The sequence below is a fragment of the Salvelinus sp. IW2-2015 genome, linkage group LG18 (assembly GCF_002910315.2).
Source record: "Salvelinus sp. IW2-2015 linkage group LG18, ASM291031v2, whole genome shotgun sequence".
In the NCBI taxonomy this organism is placed as follows: Eukaryota; Metazoa; Chordata; class Actinopteri; order Salmoniformes; family Salmonidae; genus Salvelinus; species Salvelinus sp. IW2-2015.
Genome location: NC_036858.1, coordinates 59727111 through 59749296, shown reverse-complemented (window position 1 = coordinate 59749296; position 22186 = coordinate 59727111). Strand labels below are relative to the sequence as shown.

The window sequence follows — 22186 nt, the reverse complement described above, 5'->3', positions numbered from 1 at the left end:
TTAACCACGTGGTATGGTTAACTTCTCTAGGATAGGGGGCAGCATTTTCACGTTTGGATGAAAAGCATACCCAAATTCAACTGCCAGCTACTCATCCCCAGAAGATAATATATGCATATTGTTAGAAAACACTCTGAAGTTTCTAAAACTGTTTGAATCATGTCTGTGAGTATAATATAACTTATTTAGCAGGCGAAACCCAAAGGACAAACCATTCAGATTTTTTTTGTTGAGGTCACTCTCTTTTCAATGGATTTTCATTGGGAGACCAGATTTCTAAGGGACCTGCTTGCAGTTCCTACCACTTCCACTGGATGTCAACAGTCTTGAGAAATTGGTTGAGGTTATTCCTTTGTGTAATAAAAAAAGTACGGCCATCTTGAACGAGAGTCACATGAAGTGTCCTGTTAGATAGAAGCGCGTGACCAGAAAGCTAGCTATAGTTGGTTTTAATCCTGTATTGAACACTGATCATCCCGTCTTCAATTTGATCAATTATTAACGTTAAAAAAATTCTAAAGTTGTATTACAAAAGTAGTTTGAAATTTTTGGGCAATGTTTACAGGTAACCTTTGAGATATTTTGTAGTCACGTTTGAGCAAGTTGGAACCGGTGTTTTTCTGGATCAAATGCGCCAAATAAATGGACATTTTGGATATATATCGACGGAATTAATCGAACAAAAGGACCATTGGTGATGTTTATGGGACATATTGGAGTGCCAACAACAGAAGCTCGTCAAAGGTAAGGCATGAATTATATTTTTATTTCTGCGTTTTGTGTCGCGCCTGCAGGGTTGAAATATGCTTCTCTGTCTTTGTTTACTATTGTGATATCCTCAGATAATAGCATCGTTTGCTTTCGCCGAAAAGCCTATTTGAATTCTGACATGTTGGCTGGATTCACAACCAGTGTAGCTTTAATTTGGTATCTTTCATGTGTGATTTAATGAAAGTTAGATTTTTATAGTAATTTTCATAGTAATTCATTTGAATTTGGCGCTCTGCATTTTCTCTGGCTTTTTGCCAAGTGAGACAGTAGCATCCCGCCTAAACTCATATTTTTGGATATAAATATGAACTTTACCGAACAAAACATACATGTATTGTGTAACATGAAGTCCTATGAGTGTCATCTGATGAAGATCATCAAAGGTTAGTGATTCATTTTATCTCTATTTCTGCTTTTTGTTACTCCTCTCTTTGGCTGCAAAAATGGCTGTGTTTTTCTGTGGCTATGTAGTGACCTAACATAATCATTTGGTGTGCTTTTGCCGTAAATCCTTTTTGAAATCAGACATGTTGCCTGGATTCACAACAAGTGTAGCTTTAATTTGGTGTGTGTGATTTCATGAAAGTTTGATTTTTATAGTAATATATTTGAATTTGGCGCTCTGCATTTTTACTGGCTTTTGGCCAAGTGGGACGTTAGCGTCCCACATATCCTAGAGAAGTTAAAAGATTCAGCAGTCTGGTCTCAAACCTTGGCCCTCTCGTTATCGAGGTAAGCTGGTCTGCTGAGAATTTCTCAAAGTTGGGTTTTATTCAGAATTGCAGAAAAGGGCTGTCCCAGGATGCCTGACCCTAACTGGGGTCATGGGCGGTCTTCTGATTTAGTTCAACTCAAAAGGGAATTGGAGTTTCCTTCATTAAACAGTCCAAAATCACATTACACACTTTTACAAACAGTATCATACTCACTCATTCATCTTATACGACAATTAGATGTAAACCTCAAAAATGAGGCTATTATATAAACAGCGTTATGGTAATGTGGCCGCACCGTCTCCCATGAGCTTCCCCAAGTTGTAACAAACGGACCTGTTCGTAGCTGGATTCTTCACCGATCTTTTATACCTTCTCCAGAACGTAAATGTTGTTCGGAKCTCAAGTTCTGTGAGGTGGAAGAAATTCCTTTGTTCTCTATGAAAGCTCACTCTGTCTCCTCATGCACACAGTATAGAGACAATCTCTTCCAGGAATTTTCGACCTCTCTGACCACAGCAGCCTAGTTGTAGGGGGCAGGGAGGGGCAGGGAGAGGCAGGGAGAGGGGGGTGGGGCTTGCTGTACCCAAAGAGGGCAACGTCATGACACTGTGGACTAATTTGTCTTTTAGGGTAGGACATGTCTTAAAGCTTATGACTGTTGGCTCAGGGAAGACTTGGTGTAGTAGTGTATCACTTTGGATGATTCCCCAATTCATTTTAATTATTATTTTAATGTTCTCTGCTTCAGTGCTGTATTTTGTAACAAAGTACACTCTCTCTGATGCATCACGAGGCGCTCCCCTTCGCAACAAGTTCTCTCTGTCAAGTTGTCTGGCCCTTATACCTGAATCTTTCAGGACCTGAGCGCTGTAGCCCCTATTCAAGAAGCGATTCTCCAATTCAGCAGATTTGACACTGTAGTCTGTTTCCTGATCGCAAATCCACCTTCAAGAAAAAAATAAAAGAACATCTAATGCGATAGAGCATATGACTGGACAGGAAATAGAAAGCATCAACTGAATGTTAAATGTGTTTCCTGTCAGGTATTTTAATTGTCTGTATTGTTTACTTGTTGAATGTTTGAAGTCTTGATTTGTGGTTGTTTGTAATATCTTGTTAATTGGTGTTGGCCCCCAGGAAGATTAGCTAACGCCGTAACGCTAGCTAATGGCGATCCTAATAAAAAATGACAGAATTACATTTATGGAGAATGGTTACTGGCTTAAAGGCACAGTCAACTTAGTGTATGTAAACGTCTGACCCACTGGAATTGTGATACAGTGAATTATAAGGGAAATAATCTGTCCGGAAACAATTGTTGGAAAAATTACTTGTGTCATGCACAAAGGAGATGTCCTAACCGATTTGCCAAAACTATAGTTTGTTAACAAGAAATTTGTGGAGTAGTTGAAAAACGAGTTTAAATGACTCCAACCTAAGTGTATGTAAACTTCCGACTTCAACTGTAATTGAAATAGCCTATATAGGCCCATGTAGCCTACTGTATGTAGGCCTATCTTTTTAATGTAGTCATCTCGGTTTTCGTTTGCATCTAACGATGCATTTTGGCTGCTCTACAAGTGGTCTGAATCCCTCGTACACACAAAAAAATAAGGATTCCTCAAGGGTTCTTTGGGAAGGGTGATGGTTCTATGTGGAACCATTGTGATACAAAAATTACATATTTTCCTGATTTGTTTAATATTAATAGTTAGCAATTAATACTTAACAAATGGGACATTTGTTCTGTTTAATTCTGTGTTTCTGTAAAGAGATGGTTTCCACTCTAGCTTCCTGCAGTTAGTCTGCTAGAGATAGCTTGAGCTGACTATGACTTGGTGATAAAAACCTAAAAGCTGGCATTCCATAGACATGATGTGGTGTGTGTGACCCGAGATAGAGATCGCCTGGAAGAGTTTAGGACAATAACTCATTATCTCGTCTTCCTGCCATCTGGGAAACTTAGCCAGGTTGGAAGTAAAACATAATCTCGTGTTGATAACCAGGACATGAACCAAGGTGGCTTATGGGAAGGTTGGAACCAGGCTGATTAAGCATTTTAGGTCCTATATAACATTTGTTTTTTCATTATCAGTTAAGCACTCAGCAACACACTTCAGAGTGTGAGGTCAACGGTTTGATTATTGCAATAATTAACCAATATTAAATAGATGATTGTTTGAAGAAATGAAAAAGTCTCTCTCAYTACTGAATTTCCACGACACCATACTGACCCAATGAACCCTTTGAGCCCTTCAATGGTTCTTTGCAGTTCAAAAAAGGGTTCTTTCATCTTTTAGTGATATCTCAAATGTAGGAGTATTTGTATTTATCAAGGATCCCCGTTAGCTGCTACCAAGCCGGCAGCTACTCTTCTTGGGGTCCAGCAACATTAAACAGCTTGGAAAATTCCAGAAAATGATGTCATGAGTTTAGAAACTTCTGATAGGCTAATTGGCATCATTTGAGTCAATTGGAGGTGTACCTGTGGATGTATTTCAAGGCCTACCTTCAAACTCAATGCCTCGATGTTTGACATCATGGGGAAATCAAAAGAAATCAGCCAAGACCTCCATAAATCTGGTTCATCCTTGGGAGCAATTTCCAAACGCCTGAAGATACCACGTTCATCTGTACAAGCAATAGTACGCAAGTATAAACACCATGGGACCATGCAGCCGTCATACCGCTCAGGAAGGAAACACGTTCTGTTTCCGAGAGATGAACGTACTTTGGTGCCAAAAGTGCAAATCCCAGAACAACAGCAAAGGAGCTTGTGAAGATGCTGGAGGAAACAGGTACAAAAGTATCTATATCCACAGTAAAACGAGCCCTATATCGACATAACCTGAAAGGCAGCTCAGCAAGGAAGAAGCCACTGGTCCAAAACCGCCATATAAAAGCCAGACTACGGTTTGCAACTGCACATGGTGACAAAGATTGTACTTTTTGGTCTGACAGAAATGTCCTCTGGTCTGACAGAATAGAACTGTTTGGCCATAATGACCATCGTTATGTTTGGAGGAAAAAGGGGGAGGCTTGCAAGCCGAAGAACACCATCCCAATTGTGGAGCACGGGGGTGGCAGCATCATGTTGTGGGGGTGCTTTGCTGCAGGAGGGACTGGTGCACTTCACAAAATAGATGGCATCATGAGGTAGGAAAATTATGTGGATATATTGAAGCAACATCTCAAGACATCAGTCAGGAAGTTAAAGCTTGGTAGCAAATGGGTCTTCCAAATGGACAATGACCCKAAGCATACTTCCAAAGTTGTGGAAAATGGCTTAAGGACAACAAAGTCAAGGTATTGGAGTGGCCATCACAAAGCCCTGACCTCAACCCTATAGAAAATTTGTGGGCAGAACTGAAAAAGCGTGTGTGAGCAAGAAGGCCGACAAACCTGACTCCAGCTCTGTCAGGAGGAATGGGCCAAAATTCACCCAACTTATTGTGGGAAGCTTGTGGAAGGCTACCCGAAACGTTTGACCCAAGTTAAACAATTTGAAGGCAATGCTACCAAATACAAATTGAGTGTATGTAAACTTCTGACCCACTGGGAATGTGATTAAATAAATAAAAGCTGAAATAAATCATTCTCTCTACTATTATTCTGACATTTCACATTCTTAAAATAAAGTGGTGATCCTAACTGACCTAAAACAGGGAATTTTTACTAGGATTAAATGTCAGGAATTGTGAAAAACTGAGTTTAAATGTATTTGGCTAAGGTGTATGTAAACGTCCGACTTCAACTGTATATTGAATCGATGTCATGTTCAATCAATAGAGTTATATTTTGTGACTAGGCTACTGTCTGTCATTTTTGCTTCAAGGTGGTTCATGATGTGTGACAACATGTGCACAATGATGTGCCAAATCTGTGATTTAATGCATTATTATTGGGTAAGCATAATAAGTCGCCTCAATAGCCTATTTGCAGCCATTGGTAATATCTCTAGGAGCTGATCCGTTGTCAGTATTGTGGAATAATTTGAATGTTTAGGTAATATCTGAATGGAGTAAGCTGATCCGAGAGCAGCAACGCACTTAGTGAGCACTACGTGCTTGTTTGGGAAACTTAAAAAGTTGGTACGATCATCGTAATGTTAAGTGACTGGAAAACAAGGCCCAGAAGTATATATTGATTATTATTACCCTGAGACCTTTAGAAGCTTTCACACGCCTGCACATACTGTACTGTATGATTCAGTCATCACCATATGCTGTTAAAACCCTGAGCACGGATCCTGCCTCCTGCTCTGTTCTGTCTTTCCTGTTCCTGCCCTTTCCTGTCCTGCCATGTCCTTTACCTCCTGTCCTGTCTGTCCAATCCCTGTCATGTTCTTTCTGTCCTTTACCTCCTGTCCTTTACCTCCTGTCCTGTCTGTTCAATCCCTGTCATGTTCTTTCTGTCCTTTACCTCATGTCCTGTCCTTTCTGTCCTTTACCTCCTGTCCTGTCTGTCCTATCCCTGTCATGTTCTTTCTGTCCTTTACCTCCTTCCTGTCCCCTGTCATGTTTTTTCTGTCCTTTACCTCCTGTCCCTATCATGTCCTTTTACCTCCTGTCCTGTCATGTTATTTCTGTCCTTTACCTCGTGTCCTGTTGTCCTATTCTTTCTGTACTTTACCATCCTGTCCTGGTCCTGCCATGTCCTTTCCTGTCCTGTCCTCTAATATCCTGTCCTGTCTGTCCCTGTCCTGTCCTTTCTGTCCTTTACCTCCTGTCCTGTCTGTCCCTGTCCTGTCCTTTCTGTCCTTTACCTCCTGTCCTGTCTGTCCTCTCCTGTCTTTTCCTGTCCTTTCTTTCCTGGCCTGTCTTTCTGTCCTGTCCTTTCCTGTCATCTCTTCATTTGAGAGATAAATCCTTTCCAGGTAACTGCCGTTGCCCGCCCGGGCTTACAGTAAATTTCAACGACCACACGACGCCAACAATCCTTTATTCACAGATGAAATTGCTTAATAATCTCTATAAGGCAAGGATCAGAGCCTCTCTCAGACGGAACAGAACAGAACAGACAGGAAATACCACATTTCCTGTTCTAGAACAATCAACATCACTCATTAAGCACTAGGAAACACCAACGGAACGCCCTTTCAGATTTTTGACGTGTTTTGCATTAAAAGGGCTATATTGCTATTATTTAGCCTACTGYTGTGCCATTAGGAAGTAAAGGAAGGGCGCCTAAAAGCTTTTTTTATTGCCCAGAGAACAGGGGGGAGGTGTGGCCAAACTTACGTTTACATTTTTTGTCAAACAGTAGACACACTTATCCAGAACGAACATTTTTCGTACTGGTCCACTATGGGAATTGAACCCACAACCCTGGTGTTGCAAGCATCATGATCTACCAACTACGGACTTTATAGAGAGAAGTCATTAGCCTTCTGGTCTCAGGAGATTGTGCCCAGCTAGGCACATACAGGCATTGGAATATTGTTTCATTACACAAAATATAACTTTTTACAACGCATTTATACTTTACAATCCCTTTGTGCATTCAGTCTGAGAGAGTTATTCTGTGAGCAGTAAACGTGTGGCTGTGACTGTCCTGTCAATGCCTGTCATCACTGTTTGATATCTTTTACTAAAGATTAAAAAAAACTGAAGTGTGGGTGTCTGTGTGCCTTTCTTCTGGCTGGCTATATGAAGTTGGATACAAAATAGCACAATCTGCCCCAAGTACCCCTTCACAATGCACCCCCTCATGTGCAAGTGATCATTAAGCCTACTGTATGTTCTTATGAGTTTTCCCAAGTAGCCCATGTGGATGAGCCAGTACAGAGTACTAGTACCCCAGGTTGAGAACCACTACACTAGAGTACTATGGTTAGCGCTGTCTGTTTTTTGTGAGTGATTGTCCAATTTCATTATCTAAACGAACGCAGGTAGAGTTACGTCCTATGCAATACCATGTGTACTCCCACCCTGTCATCCATGTTACGACCTGAAATACCTTTTCACCTGATGAAGAACATATGACCTTTGACCTGACCTTTAATCTTTTGACTTGCAAAATGAACCGTGTTGTGGTACTTCCCTTGTCAGTTTTTCTTAAGGTTATGATTATTATATTTCAATAACATTTTGTATATAAATTAATTTAAGAAGTTTGTATACTGTATTATCCCTCTGTCCATCGCCTGAAGCATTAGCTGACCCAACGTCATTAGTCTACCCAATGTCAACAACAAGGCTCTCAGCTTGCCTCAAGTCACACTTTGACTCACAGCGGCAGCAACTTGTTGTGTAGCGTGTCGTCTGTTAAGTGACAGCTGGTTGTAATAGATATGGGCCCTTCCTGTAATTAGCCTTGTAGACCTACTGAAGCATTATTTTTACACAATGTACATTGTACATTTTAGGACATCCTCAGCCTCAATCATCCTTGAGTGAGTAGTCAATCTCTAAAGGCTTAGGGTGTCCTTAAATGTACACCGTAGTCTTGTAGGCAGAGATGGGCAAAATATACATTTCTATGTACCTTATTACAAATACAAGATACTTGTTGTGGAAAATTACATAATTAATCTTTGTGGGACTTTGTCATAAGCATAAAACTTGTCTTTGTGGGATTTATAGCTAATATAGCTACGGTCCGTTTGGGTGCGACCGCAGCATGTGACATCCCGTGGGTTTACTGTCTACAAAAAGTCAACTTGCAGAAATGAGCACATTATAGTGTTTGCTGTTGTGAATGCAGTTAGACGGTTGAGCCCTCAGGTTGTCAACCTTGTGCTATCTTAAATCTGCACAGACAACTAATTGCCTTTAACACACTATCTGCTGACTGCCACGTATACAAAAAGGATGTATTTTTCTATAAAAGCAGAGACCCGACTATGTTTGTTAACTTCTCTAGGGTACGTGAGACGGTAGCGTCCCACCTCTTCAACAGCCAGTGAAACTGTAGGGCGCCAAATTCAAAACAACAGAAATCCCATAATTAAAATTGCTCAAACATACATGTATTTTACACCATTTCAAAGATACACTTGTTGTAAATCCAGCCACAGTGTCCGATTTCAAAAAGGCTTTACGACGAAAGCAAACCAAATGATTATGTTAGGTGAGTGCCTATTCACAGAATAACACTTCTCCTTAATGCAACCGCTGTATCAGATTTCAAAAAAGCTTTACGGAAAAAGCAAACCATGCAATAATCTGAGTCAGCGCTCAGAGCCCAATCAAGACACAAATATATCTGCCATATTTTGCAGTCAACAGAATTCAGAAATAACATTTTAAACATTCACTTACCTTAGATGATCTTCATCAGAAAGAACTCCCAGGAATCCCAGTTCCACKAGAAATGTTTGTTTTGTTCGATAATGTCCATCATTTATGTCCAAATTCCTCCTTGTTGTTCTAGCGTTCAGTACACTTTCCAAACTCACGACGTGCGGGCAAGTCCAGCGGAAAGTACTGACGAAAAGTTACAAAAGTTATATTACAGTCCGTAAAAACATGACAAGCGAAGTATTGAATCAATCTTTAGGATGTTTGTAACATAATTCTTCAATAATCTTTCAACCGGAGAATTCCATTGTCTTCAGAAGTGCGATGGAACAGAGCTCGCTCTCACATGAACGCGCATGGTCAGAGCATGGTCAGCTCATGGCAGACCTTACTCATTCCCCTCTCCTTCGACCCCACTTCACAGTAGAAGCATCAGACAAGGATCTAAAGACTGTTGACATCTAGTGGAAGCCTTAGGAAGTGCAACATTACCAATATCCCACTGTATCTTCAATAGGAGCTGAGTTGAAAATCGACCAACCTCAGATTTCCCACTTCCTGGTTGGATTTTTTCTCAGGTTTTTGCCTGCCATATGAGTTCTGTTATACTCACAGACATCATTCAGTTTTAGAAACTTCAGAGTGTTTTCTATCCAAATATACTAATAATATGCATATTCTAGCTTTTATGGCTTTGTAGCAGGCCGTTTACTCTGGGCATGCTTTTCATCCGGACGTGAAAATACTGCCCCTACCACAAAGAAGTTAAGCCTTAAACTCTGAACCATTGTTGGTGAATGGTTCAGACTTGAAAGCATAACAAACATAGTTGGGTCTCTGCTTTTATAGAAAAATCATATAAAATTGTTGTTTGAAAGAATCTGCAGTCTCTCTCTTCCTATAGATTTGCTACCACATACTCGAGACCATTGTATCAAACTAAAATACAAAATACTTTTGGAAAGTATTTTATTTACATAAGACACAGGTATATTGAGGTATTTTGTCATTTCAAAATACAAATACATTTGCAACGACACGCCTTCACTAGAAAAACATTCTCAGTAATGGTAACAAAAAACATGTTACTTCCTATGACTTTGATATATGGTTGTTTACCTACTTTGAATGCACTGACTGTAAGTCACTCTGGATAAGTGTCTGCTAAATGACCAAAATGTAAATATACAAATGAACACTTGCAAACCAGGCTGGGTATTATTCCAATGAGATCCACCCCCAAAATAAGGCCAATCATTTCAGGGGCAAACTCATTAGAATAATACCCAGCATGCTTTGAAGTGTTCATTTGTACGTTTACTTTTACATTATGGTAATTTAGCAGACACTCTTATTCAGTGGCAGTCAGAGGACAATTGTTTTTTCATGAGCATGGCCCTATTTTGATTACAGCATGTTGGATGACTGTCATTCATATTCCATTCACCTAGTTCAATGTAACAGCGATAGGTTTAGGCTACAACATGATACTTAAAATTTCCCTCTACCCATCATGAGGTTGCTACAACCTAGCCTATGAATTCAAGTTTACAACGTAGGTGCACACAGGTCGATCATTAGTCCAACAGTTGCAAACAAGAGTTTATATTTTGCAAATTCAGGTATGTTCATCCCCGTTTTGTTCCGTTTAAGGAACTTTTTCAACAGAATCAGCGGAATGAATACACCCCTGATCACGCGTAAACACAGTTCACTTTCATAACAGCCACCTTGTATTCCTTCTCGCATCTATGCGCTCTCCTCCCATCTTTTCCCTTCGTCCCTTGTGGACATCAATGCACAAAACATCAGCTGTATGTGACCAGGTGAAAAAACCTTTCCAAGCCAAACTATATCATAACTGCTACACACAGCCTACAGCATTGTCACCATATTAGCTAAAGTAACATTATAGTCAACATAGCTAATAGAACTAACGCGTTAGTAAACCTGCTACAATCATGCTGTAACGTTACAGTGTACACTCAGTAAGCAGTTTAGCACTTACACCGGCAGTCCCCGATGGCAATAGATTTGTAAAACCAAAAGCTTATCTTGAGTTCTAGTGTTGTGTTGGATAGTCATAGCCAGCTAGCTAACATATCATCCCTCTGTTTGAGCAGGGTGTTTGAGTAGGCTAAACTGGCTAGCTAAGTAAATGAAACTGAAAAAAAATGTCTCTCTCTTGCTCAAAAACTGTTTAACNACTAATAATATGCATATTCTAGCTTTTATGGCTTTGTAGCAGGCCGTTTACTCTGGGCATGCTTTTCATCCGGACGTGAAAATACTGCCCCTACCACAAAGAAGTTAAGCCTTAAACTCTGAACCATTGTTGGTGAATGGTTCAGACTTGAAAGCATAACAAACATAGTTGGGTCTCTGCTTTTATAGAAAAATCATATAAAATTGTTGTTTGAAAGAATCTGCAGTCTCTCTCTTCCTATAGATTTGCTACCACATACTCGAGACCATTGTATCAAACTAAAATACAAAATACTTTTGGAAAGTATTTTATTTACATAAGACACAGGTATATTGAGGTATTTTGTCATTTCAAAATACAAATACATTTGCAACGACACGCCTTCACTAGAAAAACATTCTCAGTAATGGTAACAAAAAACATGTTACTTCCTATGACTTTGATATATGGTTGTTTACCTACTTTGAATGCACTGACTGTAAGTCACTCTGGATAAGTGTCTGCTAAATGACCAAAATGTAAATATACAAATGAACACTTGCAAACCAGGCTGGGTATTATTCCAATGAGATCCACCCCCAAAATAAGGCCAATCATTTCAGGGGCAAACTCATTAGAATAATACCCAGCATGCTTTGAAGTGTTCATTTGTACGTTTACTTTTACATTATGGTAATTTAGCAGACACTCTTATTCAGTGGCAGTCAGAGGACAATTGTTTTTTCATGAGCATGGCCCTATTTTGATTACAGCATGTTGGATGACTGTCATTCATATTCCATTCACCTAGTTCAATGTAACAGCGATAGGTTTAGGCTACAACATGATACTTAAAATTTCCCTCTACCCATCATGAGGTTGCTACAACCTAGCCTATGAATTCAAGTTTACAACGTAGGTGCACACAGGTCGATCATTAGTCCAACAGTTGCAAACAAGAGTTTATATTTTGCAAATTCAGGTATGTTCATCCCCGTTTTGTTCCGTTTAAGGAACTTTTTCAACAGAATCAGCGGAATGAATACACCCCTGATCACGCGTAAACACAGTTCACTTTCATAACAGCCACCTTGTATTCCTTCTCGCATCTATGCGCTCTCCTCCCATCTTTTCCCTTCGTCCCTTGTGGACATCAATGCACAAAACATCAGCTGTATGTGACCAGGTGAAAAAACCTTTCCAAGCCAAACTATATCATAACTGCTACACACAGCCTACAGCATTGTCACCATATTAGCTAAAGTAACATTATAGTCAACATAGCTAATAGAACTAACGCGTTAGTAAACCTGCTACAATCATGCTGTAACGTTACAGTGTACACTCAGTAAGCAGTTTAGCACTTACACCGGCAGTCCCCGATGGCAATAGATTTGTAAAACCAAAAGCTTATCTTGAGTTCTAGTGTTGTGTTGGATAGTCATAGCCAGCTAGCTAACATATCATCCCTCTGTTTGAGCAGGGTGTTTGAGTAGGCTAAACTGGCTAGCTAAGTAAATGAAACTGAAAAAAAATGTCTCTCTCTTGCTCAAAAACTGTTTAACTATTGTCTTTCTCTGTCTTTGAGTCAACTACTCACCACATTTTATGCGCTGCAGTGCTAGCTAGCTGTATCTTYTGCTTTCAGTACTAGATTCATTATCTGATCCTTTGACTGGGTGGACAACATGTCAGTTCATGCTGCAAGAGCTCTGAGAGGTTGAACAACGTCATAATTACTGTGTAAGTCTATGGAAGGGGGTGAGAACCATGAGCCTCTGCAGTTTTTACATTGAAGTCAATGTACCCAGAGGWGGACGGAAGCTAGCTGTCCTCCGGCTACACCATGGTGCACCCTACAGAGTGCTGTTGAGGGTACTGTAGACCTTCATGCAAAATAGTATGTTTTAATAAATTATTTGGTGACGTGATTATATTAAGTATTGTTTTATCTGAAAAGGATGACTTTTTAAATGTAAAAAATGTAAATCACTGCGGAGGATGGTCCTTCACTTCCTCCTCTGAGGAGCCTTCATTGCTCTTATCACACCAGAGTGGTATAGTACGATGCGATATAGAGGAGTTCAACTCTGAATAACTGGTGACATGAAAGTGGCTCACCTTTTAGACAGYTACATTTCTATGGCAATGAATCCTTAAGGGATAGGCATCCCGCTAGCGGGACACCAGCCAACAACATCCGGTGAAATTGTAGGGCGCGCAATTCAAATAAATTATCGTAATATTAAACATTCATGAACATACAAGTGTCATATCATTTAAAAGCTTAAATTCTTGTTAATCTAACTGCGTTTTCCGATTTCAAAAAGGCTTTACAGCGAAAGCATACCATGCGATTGTCTGAGGACGGCACCCCACAACATATTTTTCAACCAGCACAGGGTTCATAAAAATCACAAATAGCGATGAAATAAATCACTTACTTTTGAACATCTTCCTCTGGTTGCAATCCCAAGGGTCCCAGCTACAACATGAATGGTCGTTTTGTTKGATAAAATCCTTCTTTATATCCCAAAATGTCTGTTTAGTTGGCGCCATCAATTTCAGTAATCCACTCATTCAACATGCAGACAAAGGAGTCCAAAAAGCTACCGCTAAACTTCGTCCAAACAAGTCAGACAACGTTTCTATTGAATCGTCAGGTACTCTAAAATGTAAATACACTATAATATTTCATACGGAAAGTAGTATGTTCAATAGGAAAGGAAAATTCGTAAGCGTGCGCCCTCTCCCTCGCGCGCCGAAAGACTGATATTGTTCAGGTGGCCTCCTAAACCAAAACTCCAAATACTTGTTCGTTTTTCAAAAAGAAGCCTGAAACCTTGAATAAAGACTGTTGACATCTAGTGGAAGCCATGGGAATTGTAATCAGGGAGATGGATTTACATAGAAACAATTGGTTTCCATAATAAGAGCCTGGGACCAAATAAATGTTTTCCCCGGTAGGATTTCCTTCGGATTTTCGCCGGATTTCTTTCAATTCTGTTATAGTCTTAGACATTATGTTAACAGTTTTAGAAACTTCAAAGTGTTTTCTATCCAATGCTACTAARTATATGCACATCCTGGCTTCTGGGCCTGAGTAACAGGCAGTTTACTTTGGGCACATCAGTCAGGCGGAAATTCATTAACTTTTTAGTGATCCCTTCGCGCGCCAATCCCGTTAACGGGATTGATTTGACAACACCCAGTGAAATAGCAGCGAGCCATTTCTGCAGAAATGTTTTGGTACCCTTCCCCAGATCTGAGCCTCGACACAATCCTGTATCGGAGCTCTACGGACATTTCCTTCGACCTCATGGCTTGGGTTTTGCTCTGACACGCACTGTCAACTGTGGGACCTTATATAGATAGGTGTGTGTCTTTCCAAATCATGTCCAATTCAATTTACCACAGGTGGACTCCAATCAAGTTGTAGATACATCTCAAGGATGATCAATGGAAACAGGATGCACCTGAGGTCAATTCAAGTCTCATAGCAAATGGTCTGAATACTTATGTAAATAAGGTATTTCTGTTTTTTATTTTTAATAAAAAAACTTTTGGCACCTGTAATTAATAACATTTCACCCATGAGGCCACTAGGTCATTTGACTGTAGGAAAGGGCTACAGTATTGTCTAAATGTAACTGTATTCTGCATAATTCAGTCTTATCGACTGCGAGCATAAATGAAATTAATCAAATCAAATCATAAGCTCCCCGCTAACTCAGCCTGTCTTTTCAGACTTCCTGTTAGTTTGACATGAGAGAAAAAGTTACTTTTCACACATTTTGAGCATTTTTATCTGGAAAAAATATTTTTGGTGATGTTTTAGTAAGTCAAATGGCTATTTTAAACGGGAATCAGAATGACTGTTCAGGACCTTTAAATATTTGAATTAATCAAATGTTTTTTTGTGTGTTAAAATACCTATCACATTATACATTTACTAATGACAGAATGCATTTCAAACTTTGCGCACTGTAAAACTTTTGTATGACTTAATAGAATTAAGAGGGGAAAAAGGTGCTTGTGCATTGATAAGCACACCAAAGATGATATTAACGATACGTAATAAAATAAAGCCGACACTTCTAAAAGCCTATTTCACATCATAGCCTGATGAATTGGCAAGATTACTTTTATTTAATTTGGATTTTGGTACAAATAAAAATGTTGCACTGACTCGCCAATGTATTAATGTTTCAGCATTCAACTAGCCTCGTGCGACATGAACATGCAGTTGCAAGCCCAGGTCGTGCAGGCTCGAGGGCAGGTACACGATCAATATCCACCTTCGTAACATGGTAGTCTAACATGCTGACCAGACCGCACGCATGCGTGCGTCTGCCATCACGTGCATGTTTATTTTGTCCCCGCACACCAGACYCGATGAGGACACGCAGATTGAATTATCAAAACAAACTCTGAACCAATTATATTAATTTGTGGACAGGTTCAAAAGCATTAAACATTTATGGCAATTTATCTAGCTAGCTTGCTGTTGCTAGCTAATTTGTCCTGGAATCTAAACATTGGGTTGTTATTTTACCTGAAATGCACAAGGTCCTCTACTCCGAGAATTAATCCACAGATAAAATGGTAAACCGAATTAGTTTCTAGTCATCTCTCCTCCTTCCTTCAGGCTTCTTCCTCTTCTTTGGACTTTATATGGCAGTTGGCAACCAACTTTAAGGGGCATTACCACAACCGACTGGAGTGTGGACCTCAGTTCATCTTTCAATCACTGACGTGGGTATATGCTCCTAAAAACCAATAAGGAGATGGGAGAGGCAGGACTTGCAGAGCGTTGAGCATCACAAATAGAACCAAGTTCTAAATAGAACCAAGTTCTACGCTCACAAGCAGTGTGGGTGCAAAGAATGAGTAACATGTATGTGTAAATGTATTTTGCGACGCTCGCGCACGCCAAGTGTCTGGTCTGGTCAGCATGTAAGATGGAATCTGACGCCAACTGAAGCTGGCTAGCTTTATAAAACCCTGAGTAGATCTAGCTTGAATTGTAGTATACCCCTCAGGAAACAACTCAGAAAAGTCAATGTGAGGACTGATGAAGAAATACCATTAACTWAAGAAAGAGAAGGAGGGGAACTGTCTAGCTGCCAGGCTGGACAGTGGACACTTGATCCAGAATGAGTGGAGCTTTATGTCAGAACCAAGTGCAGCGGTGTCCTCTCTATGTGTTTGTCTTGTTACATAATCATCTCAAACTGTGTTTTGGTCCAATTGTTTGTTCTTCCCTAATCTCGGTTTGGATTTAATTACATTGAATTGATATCCTAAGATTACCATTTGTGTACAACAGCGTTGTTTTTTTCTGTATTGTGGAAATGAAAATGAATCTGAGCCAATAACTCCACAGTTTGGCCAAAATGCTATAACTTTCAGTGACTCTGGATAAGAGCGTCTGCTAAATGACTAACATGTAAATGTGAGTTTCAGAAGAATAATGTACACACAGTTCTTTAAGGGTTAATCAGGGGTATATCAACATGTTACAATTACATGCTTGTGTGACTATTTATGCATMTTATTTGCGCTACAGACATCCATTGGAAAATACAAACTTTTGCACCTTCAAGTTCTTTCATTCCTCTTCATTTTTTCACCTTTTTTTTTACATCAGGGAAGAAGAATGCATCTTCAATAAGTGAGACATTTCTAACATTTTAGTTTTCTGTGTGTTTTTGACAGCCCCATTGAGTCCTGTCAGAACTTCTATAAAGACTTCACGCTACAGATTGACATGGCTTTCAACGTCTTCTTCCTCTTGTACTTCGGTCTACGGGTAAGTAAAGAAAGTACAAGGCTACATAAGACTTGTACACAACAAGTTGTTACGCTAGTAAAGTTTCAATCATGTCATGAAACAAAGACCGATAACAAAATCATTCAAGTCGAAACATCGCACTCATTAAAACTGTGGAAGCATTCAACAGTTWACGGGTATCTGTCATTCTTTCATAACTTTAATGCCTTTTTGTACCCTGAACAAACAACAGTCATGTATCAACATTAAAAGGGGGATGGTTGGCAGAGTTGTGATCAATTCCAGTTAATTTTGAAATTTCAATTCTTCAATTTCTTTTTAATATTTTTTTTAATTTAACCTTTATTTAACCAGGTAGGCTAGTTGAGAACAAGTTCTCATTTACAACTGTGACCTGGCCAAGATAAAGCATAGCAGTGTGAACAGACAACAACACAGAGTTACACATGGAGTAAACAATAAACAAGTCAATAACACAGTAGGGGGAAAAAATGAGTCTATATACATTGTGTGCAAAAGGCATGAGGAGGTAGGCAATAAATAGGCCATAGGAGCGAATAATTACAATTTAGCAGATTAACACTGGAGTGATAAATCATCAGATGATCATGTGCAAGTAGAGATACTGGTGTACAAAAGAGCAGAAAAGTAAATAAATAAAAACAGTAAGGGGATGAGGTAGGTAAATTGGGTGGGCTGTTTACAGATGGACTATGTACATCTGCAGCGATCGGTTAGCTGCTCAGATAGCAGATGTTTAAAGTTGGTGAGGGAAATAAAAGTCTCCAACTTCAGCGATTTTTGCAATTRGTTCCAGTCACAGGCAGCAGAGAACTGGAAGGAAAGGCGGCCAAATGCGGTGTTGTCTTTTGGGATGATCAGTGAGATAMACCTGTTGGAGCGCGGGAAGTGGAATATTTACGGTGAATTCGACTCCAGTTTCAATAATCTCCAAATTATGGAATTGGAATTAAACTGTTTGAATGGTCATTTTAAAACATATTTTTTATTTGGAATTGAATTGGAATTCAATATTTGTACATTTCCCAGTTAATGGAATTAATGCACTTAGTATAAAACATTTACTCCAGGATTTGTTTTAAATCATTTAAAACATGTATATGTATTTCTGTATTTCCAGTATAGCTAGGCTGTCTGAGCAGTGACAGGATCAGCCTGAAAGCCTGAGGGAATGGAATTTGAATTTGTGTAATTGTTGGGGATAATATTGGATTGGGGATGGAATTCTTAGAATGTACCTAACATTGGAAATAAGATTAATTGAATTATGTCTGAATTCAAATTTACAGGGAGAGGGAATTTAGTTAGAATTGAATTTGTGGAATTAACCCCAACCCTGCTGGTGGGTTATTGAAGGAGTTCCCACATATGCTGAGCACTTGTTGGCTGCTTTTCCTTCACTCTGCGGTCCAACTCATCCCAAACAATCTCAATTTGTTTGAGGCCCAGTGATTGTGGAGGCCAGGTCACCTGATGCAGCACTCCATCACCCTCCTTCTTGGTCAAATAGCCCTTACACAGCCTGGAGGTGTGTTTGGGTCATTGTCCTGTTGAATAACAAATGATAGTCCCACTAAGCGCAAACCAGATTGGATGGCGTATCGCTGCAGAATGCTGTGGTGGCCATGCTGGTTAAGTGTCCCTTGAATTCTAAATAAATCACTGACAGTGTCACCAGCAAAGCACCCCCACAACATCACACCTCCTCCTCCATGCTTCATCCGATCATCCGTTCACCTATTCTGCGTCTCACAAAGACACAGCGGTTGGATACAAAAATCTCAAATTTGGACTCATCAGACCAAAGGACAGATTTCCACCGGTCTAATGTCCATTGCTCGTGTTTCTTGGACCAAGCAAATCTCTTCTTCTTATTGGTGTCCTTTAGTTGTGGTGTCTTTGCAGCAATTCAACCATGAAGGCCTGATTCACACAAGTCTTCTCTGAACAGTTAATGTTGAGATGTGCCTGTTACTTGAACTCTGTGAAGCATTTATTTGGGCTGCAATTTCTGAGGCTGGTAACTCTAATGAACCCATCCTCTGCAGCAGAGGTAACTCTGGGTCTTCCTTTCCTGTAGCGGTTCTCATGAAAGACAGTTTTGCTTGACGGTTCTTGACATTTTCCGGATTGACTGACCTTCATGTCTTAAAGTAATGATGGACTGTCATTTCTCTTTGCTTGTTTGAGCTCTTCTTGCCATAATATGGACTTGGTCTTTTACCAAATAGGGCTTTCTTCTGTATACCACCCCTATCTTGTCACAACACAACTGATTGTGTCAAACACATTAAGAAGAAAATACATTCCACAAATTAACTTTTAACAAGGCACACCTGTTAATTGAAATTCATTCCAGGTAACTACCTCGTGAAGCTGGTTGAGAGAATGCCAAGAGTGTGAAATAGGCAAAGGGTGGCTACTTTGAAGAATCTCAAAAAGATTTTGATTTATTTAACACTTTTGGTTACTACATGATTCCATCAGTGTTACTTCAGAATTTTGATGTKTTCACTATTATTCTACAGTATAGTAAAAATAAAGAAAAACCCTGGAATGACTGGTACTGTAGTTAATTGGTTTATTTTCCCTTTCAGTTTATTGCAGCCAATGACAAGCTGTGGTTCTGGCTGGAGGTGAACTCAGTGGTGGACTTCTTCACTGTTCCCCCGGTGTTCGTGTCCGTTTATCTCAACAGGAGCTGGCTTGGTAAGTACAGAATACCTGTATACATTTACACCTCTAAAGGTCTATTATATGGGCCAGTACTAATGTAGTAGTCTTGGTCCTGGTTGGATTGCTCAGACCTCCAAAACAGCCTACAGGTTGGCCAAATATGGGAGTGGTGTTTTATATTTCAACCTCGATGGTGATCAGGTCAGCACCGCCCCCCAGTGGATTATATTTGTATTACAGTGGTTTAGATGGATTGTTGAATTAAATCATTGTTTTCTAGTTGATCCTGATGGATTCCTTTTTGGTCTGGTTTTACTTTGGTTAGCTTATGTTGGACCCTACCCTCTTTTCAACATCCGCAGATGCTGGGAGTAGCTGCTGGGGCTGACTGTAATAATGGTATTGGTTGTTCATTGACAGCAATCATTTGTTTACTTACCAGTGATGGTTTCTGGTTCCTGTCAATGTACATTTCACAATGTTGTGATATTACACTGCTGTCAGTCTTGTATTAGGTTGCCATGATGGAATACAACAAGTAATTTCAATACCTTTCATGTCATTGAACAAGCTTTTATGTTTTGCTTGCCACAGTACCTGGAATGATGATTGAAGTGATTGAAATTGGTCTATGATTGAAAGTACATGATGAATGGGATATTAAAGTTAATAGGCTTTTGTTGAGTGGCGCCTGCCTGATTCACTGCTTTWATATAGAAATCAATCTACTAAATGAATGTGTGCCTGAGTCCGCGTCCCAAACGACAACCTATTCCCCATGGGCCGTGGTTAAAAGTAGTGCACTATATAGGGAATAGGGTTCCATTTGGGATGCAGWAGACTGGCTAATCTCCAGGAGAGAGCGAGAGGTCTATAGGGGATTACAGATAAAGGTGTTTTTCTGCTTCATCACATGCAGGTGTTGGTTAGGGCTTTATCTTTATCAGCTGTCAATCAGTTGTCAATTAGCTGTCAATAAGAGCTCAGGACCACGCCCCCATCTCAGTCCTGATTAGCATCTGACTGTAGCTTTAGCTCTGTCTGTGTCCCAAYTGGCAGCCTATTAACTTTATAGTGCTCTACTTTTGACCAGAGGGGTATCCTACGAAGGATGTTTCAGCATTGAGACAATGCTGAAACATCAATCCATGGCAAGTCAGTGCCACATTGTCATGAAATGAAAGAAAAGTTATCTTGCAAATTCAGCAGGATATGGTGTGAAATAGACTTTTAGAAGTGCCATCCTTATTTGATTACTTATCGTTAATGTCGTCTTTGGTGTGCTTATCAATGCATCAGCACCTTTTTTCCCCAAAAGTCAGCTGATCGTCATCGCAGTGGCAGACCTCATGTAACAACACCTGCACAGGATCGGTACATCCGACATCACACCTGCAGGACAGGTACAGGATGGCAACAATTGCCCAAGTTACACCAGGAACACACAATCCCTCCATCAGTGCTCAGGCTGTCCGCAATAGGCTGAGAAAGGCTGGACTGTAGGCCTGTTGTAAGGTAGGTCCTCACCAGACATCACCAGCAACAACGTCGCCTATGGGCACAAAACCACCGTCACTGAACCAGACAGGACTGGCAAAATGTGCTCTTCACTGACGAGTCACGGTTTTGTCTCACCAGGGGTGATGGTCAGATTCACGTTTATCGTCGAAGGAATGAGCGTTACATTGAGGCCTGTACTCTGGAGCTGGATCGATTTGGAGGTGGAAGGTCCGTCATAGTCTGGGGAGGTGTGTCACAGCATCATCGGACTGAGCTTGTTGTCATTGCAGGCAATCTCAACACTGTGCGTTACAGGGAAGACATCCTCCTCCCTCATGTGGTACCCTTCCTGCAGGCTCATCCTGACATGACCCTCCAGCATGAAAATGCCACCAGCCGTACTGCTCATTTTGTGCGTGATTTCCTGCAAGACAGGAATGTCAGTGTTCTGCCATGGCCAGTGAAGAGCCCGGATTTCAATCCCATTGAGCACATCTGGGACCTGTTGGATCGGAGGGTGAGGGCTAGGGCCATTCCCCCCCAGAAATGTCCTGGAAATTGCAAGTGCCTTGCTGGAAGAGTGGGGTAACATCTCACAGCAAGAACTGGCAAATCTGGTGCAGTCCATGAGGAGGAGATGCACTGCAGTACTTAATGCAGCTGGTGGCCACACCAGATACTGATTGTTACTTTAGATTTMTACGCTCCCCTTTGTTTAGGGACACATTATTCCATTTCTGTTAATCACATGTCTGTGGAACTTGTTCAGTTTATGTCTCAGTTGTTGAATCTTGTTAAGTTCATACAAATATTTACATATGTTAAGTTTGCTGAAAATAAACGCAGTTGACAGTGAGAGGACGTTTCTTTTTTTGCCAAGTTTATATTCATGATTAATGGAGTTAGCCCTGACTTCGCCTACCCAGGAGCAAGTTAGTTCTGAGTGATTCGTTGCCATAGAAATGTACCTGACTAAAAGGTGAGCCACATTCGTATGACTCGTTATCCCGAGTTGATCTCAGAGTTTAACAAAGTTACATCGCTAAGTCCTCAAACCTGATTCGTAGGATACCCCTCAGGGGCCATAGGCAGATAAAGCACTGTATCCAAAATGATACCATATTCCCTAGTTAGTGCGCTTCCTTTGACCAGGCCCATAGGGTAAGATAACCCTACAAGCTGTCCATTGTCCAAAGAAACGACTGCCATCTGCTGGGCCTTAATGTGCATCCAACTAAGACATGCTTTAGCACTCAGTGGCTTTTAAAAATAGATGGAGATT

General features: G+C 40.3%; 1 protein-coding gene across 3 annotated transcripts in view; it reads left to right on the top strand.

The window, feature by feature from the left end:
* LOC111978374 (calcium-activated potassium channel subunit alpha-1a) overlaps window positions 1–22186 on the top strand; it is a 223622-nt gene that overhangs the window by 114908 nt on the left and 86528 nt on the right. For all 3 annotated transcript variants that reach the window (XM_024008405.3, XM_024008407.3, XM_024008403.3), the window contains exons 4-5: window positions 16632–16725; window positions 19326–19437. In XM_024008405.3, coding sequence (XP_023864173.1) covers window positions 16632–16725; window positions 19326–19437 — 206 coding nt within the window. The remainder of the gene's footprint in view (window positions 1–16631; window positions 16726–19325; window positions 19438–22186) is intronic.